The following is a 14,390-nucleotide window of genomic DNA, read 5'->3' on the forward strand; positions in this document are numbered from 1 at the left end:
ATCTGATGCAATGGGTTTTTCCCTTATCTCCTGGGCTATGAAGAGCTCTTTCATCATCACGGCATTTGAGTTGGCAGAGTCCCTGGAATAGGTCAGAAAAAGCTCCTGCAGAGATTTTTATATTAGAGCATTGTTAGCTAAATTAATCCTTTTGCCTAGATTTTCCTCACTGAAGAGAAATTTTGTAAAGTTAATTGGAGTCTCAGGAAGAGAACTAACAAAAGGCAGAACTTCAGTGGGGTCAAACAGGCATATTATCTCAAAACCAAAAAGATGAATTATAAGGGAGGATACGTGGCTTTTAACGCAATTAAAGCCTGAAAGGAAACTTAATTTTATCTAGTCCATTCTTTTCTCCTCATGGTAAGAGAGTTCATGAACATCTGTAGAGGCATACATTTTTATCTATTACCCAGGATCTGCAGTGAGAAAAATTATATAGCTTTCCATGGAGTCTTCTGGTTATCAAGCAATTTGCTTGGTAACTTCTTTTCTCCAGCTTAAATACCATGTTTGAAATTATATCAAATTTTTGTCTAGTCTTTCCTATAAGGAATCAGAAAAAAGCAAATTATCAACTTTTATTGTGAATTATTAGCCCTCCTACTTACGATAACCTTAAGCACACTCTTGACACTGAAAATATACTTTATTCTACTGTATTTTAAAAAACTATTTGATGATCCTTTCCCTGTATAAGGTCTTGTTTATACATTAAAGCTACTTTCTTATATATTTCACATACTGTCTTTGATGATCCTTTCCCTGTATAAGGTCTTGTTTATACATTAAAACTACTTTCTTATATATTTCACATACTGTCTATGTCTTAGATACACATAATTCCTCATTCCTTACTAAATCATTAAATATTAAGCTTTTATTTTAGTGCAGTTATTGTATGTTTGTCTCATTATTGTACACTGAATTAAATCTCCTTAGGAACTAAATTTACATTAATATATATATATATAGTATCTATCATAGGCACCCTCTACTGACATTGATCAGAAAGGATAAGCTGTTAACTGGTTTCGCCACTAGATGGCACTGATCTGCTTTTGGAAGTTGCTAAGGACATTTGCTTAATTGAGAACAATTACTATTTTAATCAAGAAATATATCACCTTTTTTAACCAATAGGCTTTTAAGTTTGAAATGAGTTTTAGTATTCACAAATATCTGCTATTTCTTAGAGCAACCATAAAAAGTTAAGAGACCAACAACAAACAACAAGTGAGTATTGCTCTTTTCTATACTAACATTTTTATCCCTTCAACTTTATAGTTTATGCCAAAAAAGTAGAATTCAACATTGAATTTAAACATTTTCAGGCTCGCCAGATTTCATTATTGTCTTCTAAAATGTTGCCCATTCCTTTTGTACTATTGATCCAAGAGTTAAACTTTTTAAGTTCTTTAATAGACACTAGTTATTTAAGTGTGACTATCAACTTCTTTTTAGAGAAGATGTAACAAATCTCATATAATTTAGCTACCTGTAACAAATCTCATATAATTATTTGCTTGTGTCCTGTTTACCTGAATTTCTGGTTCAATCAGGATCACGTTTTAGATAGGAAGTTGATTTTTTTCCAACACAAAGATGCATAATAAGAAAATGCTATTATTTTTAAAAGACAGCCATTTATTCCCTTCAAATTGAGATTCATTGTAAAATATATCCAAAGAAATACTGGAAATATTTGTCTTGGTTAAGCCTTAATTTGCCCTCATGTGGATGAAGGCTGGCAAATATGATATAGCAAATTAGCTTAGGATATGACATTGCCATTAGCTACCACAGGGCTTCAGAATATCTACATCAAGGTTCTTAACCCTGGAAGTGTGCATCAGAATTACCTGTGGAGCTTCTTAAAAGGATAAAGACACAATCTCCATCACAGATCTATTTACTGAATCAGAAACTATTGGTTGGGAGCACAGCCATCTGTGGTTAAAGGCTTTAAAGACCGCTCTGGGATGCAGCCAAAGATAAGAACGATTGGTCTTCAAAAAGGAGATTTGATTCAAGAGCATCATCTTATTTAAATATCCTGCACCATGTCTCAGCACTCTGGAATCTGGAGCCAGCTTGCTCCCAGCGTTTTCACTCATTAGCTCTGTGAACTAAAGAAAGTTAGTTATGGTGCTGTCCTTCAGGTTTCTTGACCACATAATGGTGACGATAAGAGTATCCATCTTATAAGAGGTTGTCCTGAGGAATAATAGTTTTAATCCATGTAAAATGACTGAAACTTAGTCCTCAATAGGGGAGAGCTGTTGTTGTTGTTGTTGTTGTTGTTGTTGTTGTTGTTGTTACTGTTGTTTTTATCATCATCATCATTTGTACTGTTGCAAACATATAGCTGCTCTATATATTGAGAAGCTTCAAGTTTGTATAAATTTACTTTTGTAATTATTTTATTTATTTTTGCTATATTTAGTTTTAGCTTTGTACTACATTGGGTGAGAGTCATGTGGATTAAAGTTTATAAAGACAAAACTGGGGAAGGTGAAGTAACAATTATAAAAGCACACAAAGGGTGCCTAGGTGGCTTAGTTCATTAAGCGCCTGACTTTGGCTCAGGTCGTAATCTCATGGTTCGTGGGGTGGTCATGTTCTCTCTGTTTGTGTGTTTGAGCCCCACGTCAGGCTCTGTGCTGACAGCTCAGAGCCTGGAGCCTGCTTTGGATTCTGTGTCTCCCTCTCACTCTGCCCCTCCCCCGCTCATGCTCTGACTCTCTCTCTCTCTCTCAAAAATAAACATTAAAAAATTAAAAACAAAATAAAAAATAAAAATAAATAAAAACACAAAATCTTCACAAACATTTTACAAGCGTTTAGAGTCAATTCACTTATGGATGGTCAAGAATTGATTTCATGTTATTTTCTTTCTTTTTTTCCATTGTCATTTAAGATTTGCTCAGAACTCCCATTTATAATTTTTTTAAAAAAATAAATGTATTTCATGTATAAAGGATTTACATTTTCATATGATCATCAAGACATTGGGCCAATATCATGTAATTAAGAGATAACTAAACTCTTCTTAAAAGAAACATTTAGTAATTAAAACTTACTGAAACCTGAAGTTGGTAATGTTTGAACTCCATCCAAAGCTTTGTCAGAGCACATATATTATGATCTTTCATGCTATTGTCTTGGGTGCCACTGCCATATATGGAATCCAAAGAATATTCCACAATTTGCCTGAAATTATCTTTCTTTTTTTCTTTATCTGGTGATTAAAGTTTCTGAAGGAGTCTCAGTTCAAGGATCACTGACTCCAGAAATCCTCAGAAGATCCCCAACCCACTAATTCCAAGGTCCATACTCCCTCTGTTTTTAGGCCTCTTGTGTTTATATATAGCTGTTACATCCCAGTTGGATTGTACACTTATTGAGAACAAAAAGCCATGACTGATGGAACTTAGTAATTCTAGACCCCCTATCATGTGCTTGTTTATGTATTTAGGTATGTATGTATTTATTTATTTAGAGAGCACAACCAGGCATGCACAAGCAAGGGAGGGGCAGAGAAACAGGGAGAGAGAGAATCCCAAGCAGGCTCCATGCTGTCAGCATGGTGGGTAACCATGAGATCATGACCTGAGCCCAAATCTAGAGTCGGATGCTCAACCGACTGAACCACCCAGGCACTGCCCCTCATGTGTTTTTTAATAAAAAAGTTTACCATGTTGCTTATAATTTTTTAGGCTAAATGGGTGATGGGCATTAAAGAGGGCACTTGTTGTAGGAGCACTGAGTGCTGTATGTCACTGATGAATCACTAAATTCTATTCCTGAAGCCAATATTACATGATATGTTAACTAACTACAATGCAAACAAAAAATTGACACACACACACACAGATTTTTTTTCGGATTTTTCTCATAACCCTAGATATGTTTATATTAATAAAATTGGCAAATTCTAGATTAATAAAATGAGGCTTGGAAAATAATTTTCATAGTTTACTTGATAGGGCGGGCAAAAAGTGAACAAATATGGCATTTAGAATGAAATAAAACTTGAACTATCAGGATCATGGAAATTTGAAAATTAAAACCCTTGAAATAAGGTCAACATTAACCACCAATCCAGCAGTAACAAAAACTATTGTGAAAACATTTCATATACAGACAGAAAATGAAACAATTTCAATTTATGTATGTTTCTGTATCTGTAGCTATATCATTTTAATGACTGACCATATATTTTCTGTGAATGTTGACATTACACGTGATAGGATGTCATATATCAAATATGGTTCCTCCTTTGTTTGGAAGTTTAACCAATAATTGAAGTAAGTAGTTTTTTTTTTTTTCTTTTTTAACTATGTATATAATCAAAATGCATTTCTTGATGTTTATGTTTCAGAATTTGACCATTTTTTTTAAAGCAGAGAGAAAGTAGAAAGGCTTATTTTGACTTCATGAATTATAGGAGCAAAGTATGTTTTTGATATTTATCAAGGATTTAATTGAGTGATTCATTTGCTGTTTCATCATTATATTGTTATAGCATGTTGATGTGTGATTTAGTTTCCATTAAGTGTTGCTAGAAGATTAATCTAGTTTAAGATGCTGACTAGGCAAGCAAAATGTTTGCTCACTGCAAGCATTTTTATAATTAACTTACCAGCATAGATAAATAAAGAGGTAATCTTGTAGTAACACGGAGGACTTGATATGACGGGTGGTCTAAAGAAGTACATTTTAAATAGTAATTCATTGATATATAAGTGGATATTTGTAGAGGGAAAAGGAGCTTGATGTTTAACCGTGACATGTCCAGACTTGCAGTATTTTTCAAATACTTTGAAGTATTTTTCAAATACTTCAACCAAAAAAAAGGTTGAAGGCAATAAAATACATGATAAGTAGTGCAGTACATTACTGATTTATTATGGCAAAACGTGTGAATGGGTATAATATTATATACTCATTCGTGCCCTCCCGTATGCAGGAAGACTACTATTCCATTGTAAAAATTATAGATTAGGTTTGAGAAAGAAGAGATTTAGTTAAAATTCCTACATTTCTGAAGTCTGTCTCCTTTTTTGAAGTGGAAACTAGGTCTCAAATATGCAAGTACTATTAAAAATACAGTAAGACTTCATCATGGGAAAATGTAAGTAAAGCACACCCAGACACACCTTGGATTCCAATACATGTGTTGAAATCCTAAGACAGATTTATGGAAGCAAAAAGTATTATCTGGAGAATCAGCAAATTAAAGGGACCTTCCCCAATCACAAAGCACTATTGGCTTCATATCCTTCTAGGATAACCAATTATGACGCCCTAGGGACACCTATCAGCCTTCTGAAATCAGATCCAAAGTGGAGACAGAGATCATAGTCAAGTAGAATCTTTTCTCTGACCTTTGCTTGTTACTTCGGACCCCTGATGACTAACTCTTACTCCTGAATTGAACTTCATTTCCCTGTACCAGTATATATAGTGGTTGGTATATAGTGTTTGGTTTGTGCCAAACACTGTTCTTAGTGTTTTACAGCTATTAGAACATTTAACTTTGTAATGTTCATATGGGGGGTGTTATTTTCACAATCACATTTTACAGATAAAGAAACTAAGGCAAAGAGAATAGCCAATATGACCAAGATCATGTAGCTGTATAAGTAATAAAGCCAGAATTCAAGCAAAGAAGTCTGTTCCAGAGACGGCTCAAAACCAATATTTGAAACCACCAAAAACGGACTAGCAAACAGACTGTTTATTCTTTGAATGTAAAGAAGAAACCACAAAAGTTTATATGTAGAATGCTATCTTTTAATTTCATTTTTTGCTCCTTGATCTATAAATGAAATTTTATTCCACTTATTCAGCCTAAGAAAATCAGGAACTAGATCTCATATTTCATATGTACAGAAATACCTTCCGGCTCCACAGCCAGAGAGGGTTAGTGTTAGATGTTAGCAATTACACTTAAATGAGACTCATTTCAAACAAAGTCAAAATTAAGGAATCTGATTTGGCGATATATCATCATGGTTTTAGAAGTCTTGTATTCTCTCCAAACCACCTTGTCCTCAGGGGATTCATTACTTTACAAGGAGGCTTGTGGAAGGTCTAGTTCAGATTCGTATTTTCACTGCGTAAATGTGGCCTCTCTGTAGTTGCAACTTTCAGTTAGGTAAATACTTTAGATAAACAGCTCCATTATTTTTTCTGTATGACTGAAGATAATTGGTTAAATTATAACTAAATTCTATATTAACTATGATCTTCTTGTAATTACCTCAATTAATGTTTTTAATTGACATAATGATTCACTTTTTAGCTTAGTACCTGAGGCATTTCCATTAACTCTCTGCCATGAAACGCATATTGTGATTGCTCACGGGAGAAATGTCCAACACACTTGCTTGTCCCTTAAGTGTATATAGAAGCCTCTCGACTTACAAACTGCTAAGGTCTGAACAGTTATTGTCACCCCTTTATAAAGCAAAAGTAATATCATTAAAATGTGTGCTTTTGCTACCTGTTAGAAACAGGCAAAGAAGACAAAGAAGAGCATGTTTTTGAAGGATATTCTTTAAGTTAAGGGATTTCTCTCTCTCTCTTTTTTTTTTTTTTTTGTTAAGTTGATTTTTATTTTGAGAGAGAGAGAGCATGTGTGTGCACAAGTGGGGAGGAGCAGAGAGAGAAGGGAAGAGAGAATCCCAAGCAGACTCCATGCTGTCAGCATGGAGCCCCATGCAGGACTCCAACTCATGAACCGTGAGATCGTGACCTGAGCCAAAAGCAAGAGTCAGACGCTTTGCTGACTTAACCACTCAGGTGCCCCGGTTAAAACATTTTCTTAAACTTCAAGGTAAAGTTCCTCATTTCTTCTATGTAGTATTCTGATCTTATGTTGATGGTCATGAAGACAAACTCCTCCAGAACCGGGTATAGAGGGACAAATTAATGAATCTGGAAGTTGCACACACCCACCCTATCATGGCTTCCAGATTGCCCAGCTCATGTGAATACATAAGAAAAGAAATCAATCCCTTTCAGCCAAAACTGAAAGTGCCTAGGAACAAAGAACTTTTGTATTAATCCAGAAAAAGGAAATGGCCTAAAGCCAGAGCACAACTGGCGGAGTCTTGAAAACATTGTATTAACTCAGGGAAGTTGTAGTTTTCTGGTTGGTCTGATGAAACTTCCCTGAAGGCCCTGAAAATCTCTTCTGGTCATTGATTAATTCCGGTCAAAGATTAATTTTGTTAGCCTTTCTTCTAAAATGAAAAAAAAACGATGTCTTCTCGCCGTTAAATAAAAATGTAAGTACTGTGGATGTTGTATGAATGGGAAACTGACTTTCGGAGTTCTTAGATGTCAGGTTATAGACCCGCACCTGTGTGATACTACTCTCCTGGGTAGTATTTATGGAAATGCTGTTTGTGGGTAGTGTTTTTGAAAATAAAATGCATTTATGAAAACGGTGATTCCACTCACTCACATGGTTTCCACTAAGATCTATATGCCAGTGACTCCAAAATCTACATCTCTAGATTTGACCTATTATTTATTATTAATATTATTGTTATTATTATTATTTCTAAAGACCCTTAAGTAGGGAAGAAATATATCAGGTTTAGCAAATTCACTGCTTAGTGGTGTCCATTACCAGTTTGAGTAGATAACTCGTGAGTCGTGGCAAATGTGTCAAAGGAGGCCAGGAATTAAGCGCGGAGCTGATGGCAAATCTGTAAAGGTTGGTCAGTGGTGCCGAAAGCACTGCTGTGATTGGAAACCTTGAACTGTTGTTGTGCCAATCAACATATTTAAGTGATATAATCCCGAGCACTCAGATGTGTAATTGCAGAGCAGTGATGTGGGGTATGGCACTGATCTGATGTTGGGATTCTAGTAGGCAGCTCTGGTGGCATGATGGGATGCGGAGTAATCGGGGTACATGTGTGAGGGCAGTGCAGATAGTAAATCAGGCCTTTAGAAAGCAAAGGAGCAGAAAAGGTCAGGAGGAAGTTGACTGAGATCACATGACGAAGGCAAGAGCCTGGATATCTGGATGAGACCAAGAGGTAGTCAATAGTGCAGAAAAGAATGGGGGAAAAGAAGTAGTTCTGACTGTTCCTTATCATTCTCCTTGCTGTATACACTGTGGTGAAGATCAATTCTGATCGTACGTGTTAAAAGTTGAGAGGAGTCCCTGGCACATGGTGAGTACTCATTGAACTCTATCCAATAGTGGTGGTGGTCATGGTAGTGGCAGTAAGTAGACGTAGTGACAGCAGCAGTGGCATTGTAGTGCCTTTCCTAGACTATGGAAATAACTCATTTTTTATTCCTTTGGAACCTAACTTCTGGTACATCCTCCACACTTCCACTGTGGATAGCCCTCTGCCTAAAACTCCTATGAGCTTCCTAGTGACTTCCCATTGACTGAATAAATCAGAATTATCTAACAAGGCATAACAAAGAACCCTCTGCATTTAGCCCTAGCACTTTTGGGAACTGAGGGATTAAGCAGGTGAAAGATCATCGGATACAACCATATTGCAGTTCCCATCACTCTGTATGAGAGTAAGCAATCACATGACTAGTCCAAGTATGGTTTCTCATGCTTGGAAATTAGTGTGTGTGTGTGTGTGTGTGTGTGTGTGTGCGCACATGCATTTTCTTCTCTTGTGAAATTAATTCATTCAGATTCAACTAGTCAGAATGAATTTTTCTTTCTCTTCTGATTTAATCATATATCTACTATAGCATTTCTCGCATAACTTAGCAATTTGTCTGTCTCTCCCACTAAATCCTTAACAATTTGTCTCAAGGACTCATAATAGTACTTCATATCTAATATCAGCTAGCTAAACATTTGGGAAATAGTGAATGCTACAGTCTGAACATAAAGAAAATAACACATTCGATGAACTATATCGTCTCAATGTACTTTAGCTCTGGTCTCACACTTCCGTTATGCACAGACACTTAGGAAAATAGTTTGTCAGTAAAGCAAACTGCCTACTTCTTACTGAAGAGTTCATGTTATTCAGTTGTACAATTTTAAAAGTTAATATTCTTAACTCCTTCTAAATACTACAATATCAGTAGATTGGCTAATTTAAAAATAGCTTCAGTTCTCTTCAATATGTGTAATAGTTTTATTCTGTGTATTTGAATTTAAAACGTGTATAAATGGTAAATGGATCTGTCAAATTTATAAGCAATGAGTGTCCATAAATCTTTTTAGTTCATGAATTAAATCATAAAGGCAAGAGAACAGAAAAGCAAAGTATAATTTGTCTCGACATTGTGCAGAATTTTTTTTTCCTCTATAACTTTCTGGGATGATTAGAGTATTAAAGGAGAATAAACCTAACAGTTTAATGGGATACTTTCATTTCTAGTTAGTAGTCCCGCAATTCAAACTCAAGAAATTCAGCAAAAGAAAGATCTTGCAGGAGGATGCTCTGTTTGAAATTACCTTTGTTGGGACTTTTGTGTAATGGAATTAAGTCAGCAGGGACAGAGGAATGCTTAAAATGGCAGCTGGCTTCTTCCTGTTGCAAAGACATATGTCTTGATTTGTAATTACCAGAAAAACAGGTTGCATGTACTGTACTTTAAATCATTTTCCCAGGTACGGGAACTAGTACAGACATGTATGCAGAGGACACACGGCACTCTTCTTTTAATTTCTCAAAAGTTTTTTTTTTAATCAGATCCCTTTCATTAGAAATAATCACTGGATAATTAGTTATCTTTTATATAGCTTTATCTTTCATTAAAAAAAAAAAGGTCACGATGTCATAAAAATAGACATAGTATTCAAACAATTGAATTGAACTGGGATGAATCGAATACTCACCAAAAATCTTATATGGAAACAACTATGGGAAATGTTATCCTAAAATGGTTAGGAACTTAAAGAACCAAAAATTTGATTTTGGAAAAGTAAAATCTCCTTTTGGCATTCTATTTACCGTTATTCAAAATCCAACAAACAAATTAAAAACAACAACAACAAAAAGAATTTTGCTTAATGTAAGGAACATAACCAGAAATCTATGGGCTGCTTAATTACTACCAACTATACAGGCAATTTAATTTTTTTTTTTTATTTGAGGGGGAAACAAGGGAGAGGGGCAGAGGGAGAGAGAGAAAGAATCCTAAGCAGGCTCCACATTGAGTGTGGATCCCATTGTGGGGCTCTATCCCATGACCCTGGGATCATGACCTGAGTTAAAATCAAGAGTCCCGCACTCAACTAACTGAGCTACCCAGGCACCCCGGCAATTTAAATTTGAATGAAATTTTGACATTTAAAAAAATATCAATTAATGCAGTTGATTATTTATTTATTTATTTATTTGGCAAAAGGGTCTTTATTTGTAAAATGCCAAAGGGGCCCCTGGTACAACAGGACAGGCAGGCCAGCTTCTCGGGGTGGGGACATTTAGGCAGATGTGCTGGAGCGAGAGGATACCCTACCAGTCCTCTGTATCAACCTGGGCTGTCTTAAGGACAAGGGACACTGGCTCAAAGACAGGATAAGCTTCGGGGACCCCAGGCTCCAGCAATTCTGGAACAGGCTCCTCCTTGGTCAGCACTTGGTCAGCCACTGGTGGACCCCCAGGGCTGCTGGGGTTACGCCCCTGGGATCCTCTTGCTGCTGCCTGCAGTTTTGTGCCTGGGATCTCTCTCGTCCCAGCTGTGGGGGCTGAGCATCCTCTGAGACCTCTTCTGGTAGTCTCGCAGGTGACACAGGGTGGCTGGGCTGGAGGGTGCCCCCAGGGCAGGACTCGGTGCCATTTTGCAGAGAGAAACTCTGGTTGTTCTCATTTGGATACTGAAATATCTGGTTAATCTTTCATTGAGACCCAGCAGGATCAGAGGGTCACCCCTGTGGGGACTGGAGCCCCTGCCCCACCTCTCCTAGCCTCGACATCTCTCTGCTGCTCCCCCCTCCTCCATTGCTCTTCCTCCTGGGGGTCCATCACTGAAGAAAGGAAGGGAAGTGTCACCCAAAGTCAGCCAGTGCTTCTCCCTTCTCTGGACCTTCTGCATGTCCGCCATTACCTTCTTGATGTCCTCCTCAGCTTGGCTGAGGATCTCAGCCCAAATGGTCTGGTTGGTCATACAGGTGCTTCTGGGCTGCCTCCCTACCGGGTGCAGCCTTCTCAACCAGCTCCCTTCTAAAGTTGTCTGTGCCCTCCCTTTACAGTTGATCATTTATTTTTTATTTTTTTACTTTTTAATTTTAGAGAGAGCACATAAGTGCAGGAGAGGGGCAGAAGGAGAGAGAGAGAATCTTAAACAGGCTTCACCCTCAGCCCCGAGTCACTGGATGAAAGGCTTAATCCCAGGACCCTGGGATCATGACCTGAGCTGAAATGGAGAATCTGGGCTCAAACAAATGAGCCATCCAGGACCCCCAACAGATAGATTGTCTTTTAAAGTAAACCTCTCCTGAGCACCTGCCTGGCTCAATGGGTTAAGCCTCTGAATTTGATTCAGGTCATGATTTCCTGGTTGGTGGGTTCAATCAAGCCCCCACCTCAGGCTCTGTGCTGACAGCTCAGAACCTGGAGCTGCTTCCAATTCTGTCTTCCTGTCTTTCTCTCCCCCTCCCCCACTTGCTCTCTCTCTCTCTCTCTCTCTCTCTCTCTCTCTCCCCCCTTCTCTCTCAAAAATAAATAAATGCTAAAAAATATTTTTAAAGTAAACCTCTCTACAAAGTTGAGTGATCATTGGTGGCTCCCAAAACTACTTCATCTAGTTTAATTTTACTTCTCATGGTTGTCTCTGAGATCAAAGGAAACAATATGTTTGAAATGCATGGGACAATACAAAACTGTAAAGCAAAATTATTTATTTAATCACAGTTTGCATTTGTCTGATAGAAGCCTAAAATAGCATTTGTAAGAAGATTTTTATGAGGTAATTCACGTACCTTGCACCTCACCCATTTGAAAAAGTGTATAGCTCTTAGTGGTTTAGAATACTCCTATATACAACATTTACCATGGCCAATTTAGAACATTTTCATCATTTCAAAAAAAAAATCCTATGTCCTTCAGCTATTGCACATCTATTTTCCAGTTCCACCAGTGCTAAATAACCACAGATCTACTTTCTGTTTCCATAGAATTGCTTATTCTGTCTATTTCATATAAATGCAATCATGTAAAAGTTTTTTGGTGCCTAGGCTCTTTTTTTCTCTTAACATCACGTGTTGCAGGTTTGTCCAAGTTGTAGTGTGTATCTGTACATCATTCCTTTTTATGGCCAAATAATATTCCATCGTGTGGATATACCATGTTTTTAAAACCATTCATCAGTTGATGTTGTTTCCACCTTGGCTTTTGTGATAAAGGTGCAGAGAATATTTGTGTACAAGTTTTCATGTGGGCATGAGTTTTCATTTTTCTTGGGAGTGGAATTGTAAGGCAAAACTCCATGTTTAACATTTTGAGGAACTTCCAGGGTGTTGTTCAAGTTACTACACGATTTTACATCCCCACTAGTAATGTATGAAAGATCTAATTTTTCCATATCCTCACCAACACTTGTTATTGTCTGTATTTTCCATTATAACCATCCTAGTGGGTGTGAATTTGTATCACATTTGGTTTCAATTTTTAGTTCCTTGATGACTCTGATGTTGAGCATCTTCTCATATGTTTATTGGCCATTTGTATATCCCCCTTGAAGAAATGTCTATTCAGATCCTTTGCCCATTTATTAGTCTATTTGTCTCTTTATTATGAATCCTAAGTATTATTTATATATTTAAGTGCAAATTCCTTATCAGATATATGATTTACAAATATTTTCTCACATTCTTTGGGTTCCATTTTCACCTTCTTATGGTGTCCTTTGAAGCACAAAGTGTTTTTGATTTTGTTTATTTTGTTAATTTTTATTTTATTTTTGAGAGAGAGAGCAAGAGCAGGGGAGGGGCAGAGAGAGAGGGAGAGAGGGAATCCCAAGCAGACTCCACACTCAGCACAGAGCCCGACATGGGGCTTGATGTCACGAACTGTGTGATCATGACCTGAGAGTCACTCAACCGACTGAGCCACCCAGGCACCCCTGAAGTACAAAGTGTTTTAATTTTGATGAGGTCCTATTTATCTGTTTTCCTTATTGTTGTTGACACTTTTGTCATATCTAAGACTCCATGGTAATATCTGAAGTCATGTAGATTCATCCCTGTGTTTCTTCTAAGAGTTGTATAATTTGGGGGGCGCCTGGGTGGCTCAATTGATTAGGCATCTGACTTCGGCTCGGGTCATGATCTCGCGGTTTGTGGGTTCGAGCCCTGCTTCTGGCTCTGTGCTGACAGAGCCCGCTTCGGATTCTGTGTCTCCCTCTCTCTGTACCTCCTCCTCTTGCACTTTGTCTCTGTCTCAAAAATAAACATTAATTTTTTTTTTTTAAAAAAGAGTTGTATAATTTTAGTTTTTCTATTTAGGTCTTTGATTTACTTTTAATTTTTGTGTATGCTGTGAAATAAGAGTCTAATTTATTTCTTTTGCATGTAAATATACAAAAAGTCCCAGCACCATTTGTTGAAAAGACCAATCGTAGGATTTTCTATAGATTGCTTAGGATCTTCTATAAATGAGATCATATCAAGTATGAATAGGATAGTTTTGTATGTTTTTTTTCAATCTGGATGCCTTTGATTTCTTTTTCTTGCCTAGATGTCCTTGTTATAGGTTCCAGTACAGTATTAAATAGGAGTGAAGAGAGAAGACATCTTTTTCGTTTTTTCTGATCTTAGGAGGAAAGCACCTAGTCTTTACCATTAATCATGATATGGGTTTTTTGTAGATGTCCTTCATAAGTCTGAGGAAAATCTTTTCTATTCCTATTGCTTTAGTTTTTTTTTTTTTTTTTAGCATGGCAAATGTTTTTTCTGTGTCTATATAGTTGATCATGGTTTTTGTTTTTGTTTCTGTTTTTGTCCCACTTATATGTTGTATTACCTTAATGATTTTTTGGATGCTAAACCAACCTTGAATTCCTGGGATAAATCCCATTTAGTGCTGTGTATGTGTGTGTGCTGCTGTATTCAGATTGCTAGTATTTTGTTGAAGATTTTCACAAGGGATATTCATTTGTGATATCCTTTTTCTTTTCTTATTATGTCTTTGTCTGGTTTTGAGTATCAGAGTTATACTAACCTCCTAAAATGAGTTGGGGAGTTTTCCTCCTCTTTGTTTTTTTTAAATATTTTGTGAAAAGGTGGTATTAGTTTTTTCTAAAATGTTTAGTAGAATTCATCAGTGAAACCATCTGGGTTTAAACTTTTGGGGGAGGGTATTTTAAAATTTCTAAGTTAGTCTCTTTGCATGTTAGAAGTTTAAGTGTGTTTCTTCTTGAGTCAGTTTTAAAGTGTTTCT

General features: G+C 36.8%; 2 protein-coding genes across 2 annotated transcripts in view; one reads left to right on the forward strand and one right to left on the reverse strand.

Annotated features, from left to right (window-relative positions):
• Positions 1-11,118, reverse strand: part of LOC131513022 (B-cell CLL/lymphoma 7 protein family member C-like) — a 67,365-nt gene extending 56,247 nt beyond the window's left edge. The window contains 3 exon segments of the mRNA XM_058732360.1: positions 10,471-10,588; positions 10,633-10,822; positions 10,825-11,118. Of these exon segments, the coding sequence (XP_058588343.1) occupies positions 10,471-10,588; positions 10,633-10,822; positions 10,825-11,118 (602 nt within the window).
• The window catches only part of ROBO1 (roundabout guidance receptor 1), a 1,142,978-nt gene that overhangs the window by 404,178 nt on the left and 724,410 nt on the right, over positions 1-14,390 (forward strand). The window lies entirely within an intron of this gene.

The sequence above is a fragment of the Neofelis nebulosa genome, chromosome 5 (assembly GCF_028018385.1).
Source record: "Neofelis nebulosa isolate mNeoNeb1 chromosome 5, mNeoNeb1.pri, whole genome shotgun sequence".
In the NCBI taxonomy this organism is placed as follows: domain Eukaryota; kingdom Metazoa; phylum Chordata; class Mammalia; order Carnivora; family Felidae; genus Neofelis; species Neofelis nebulosa.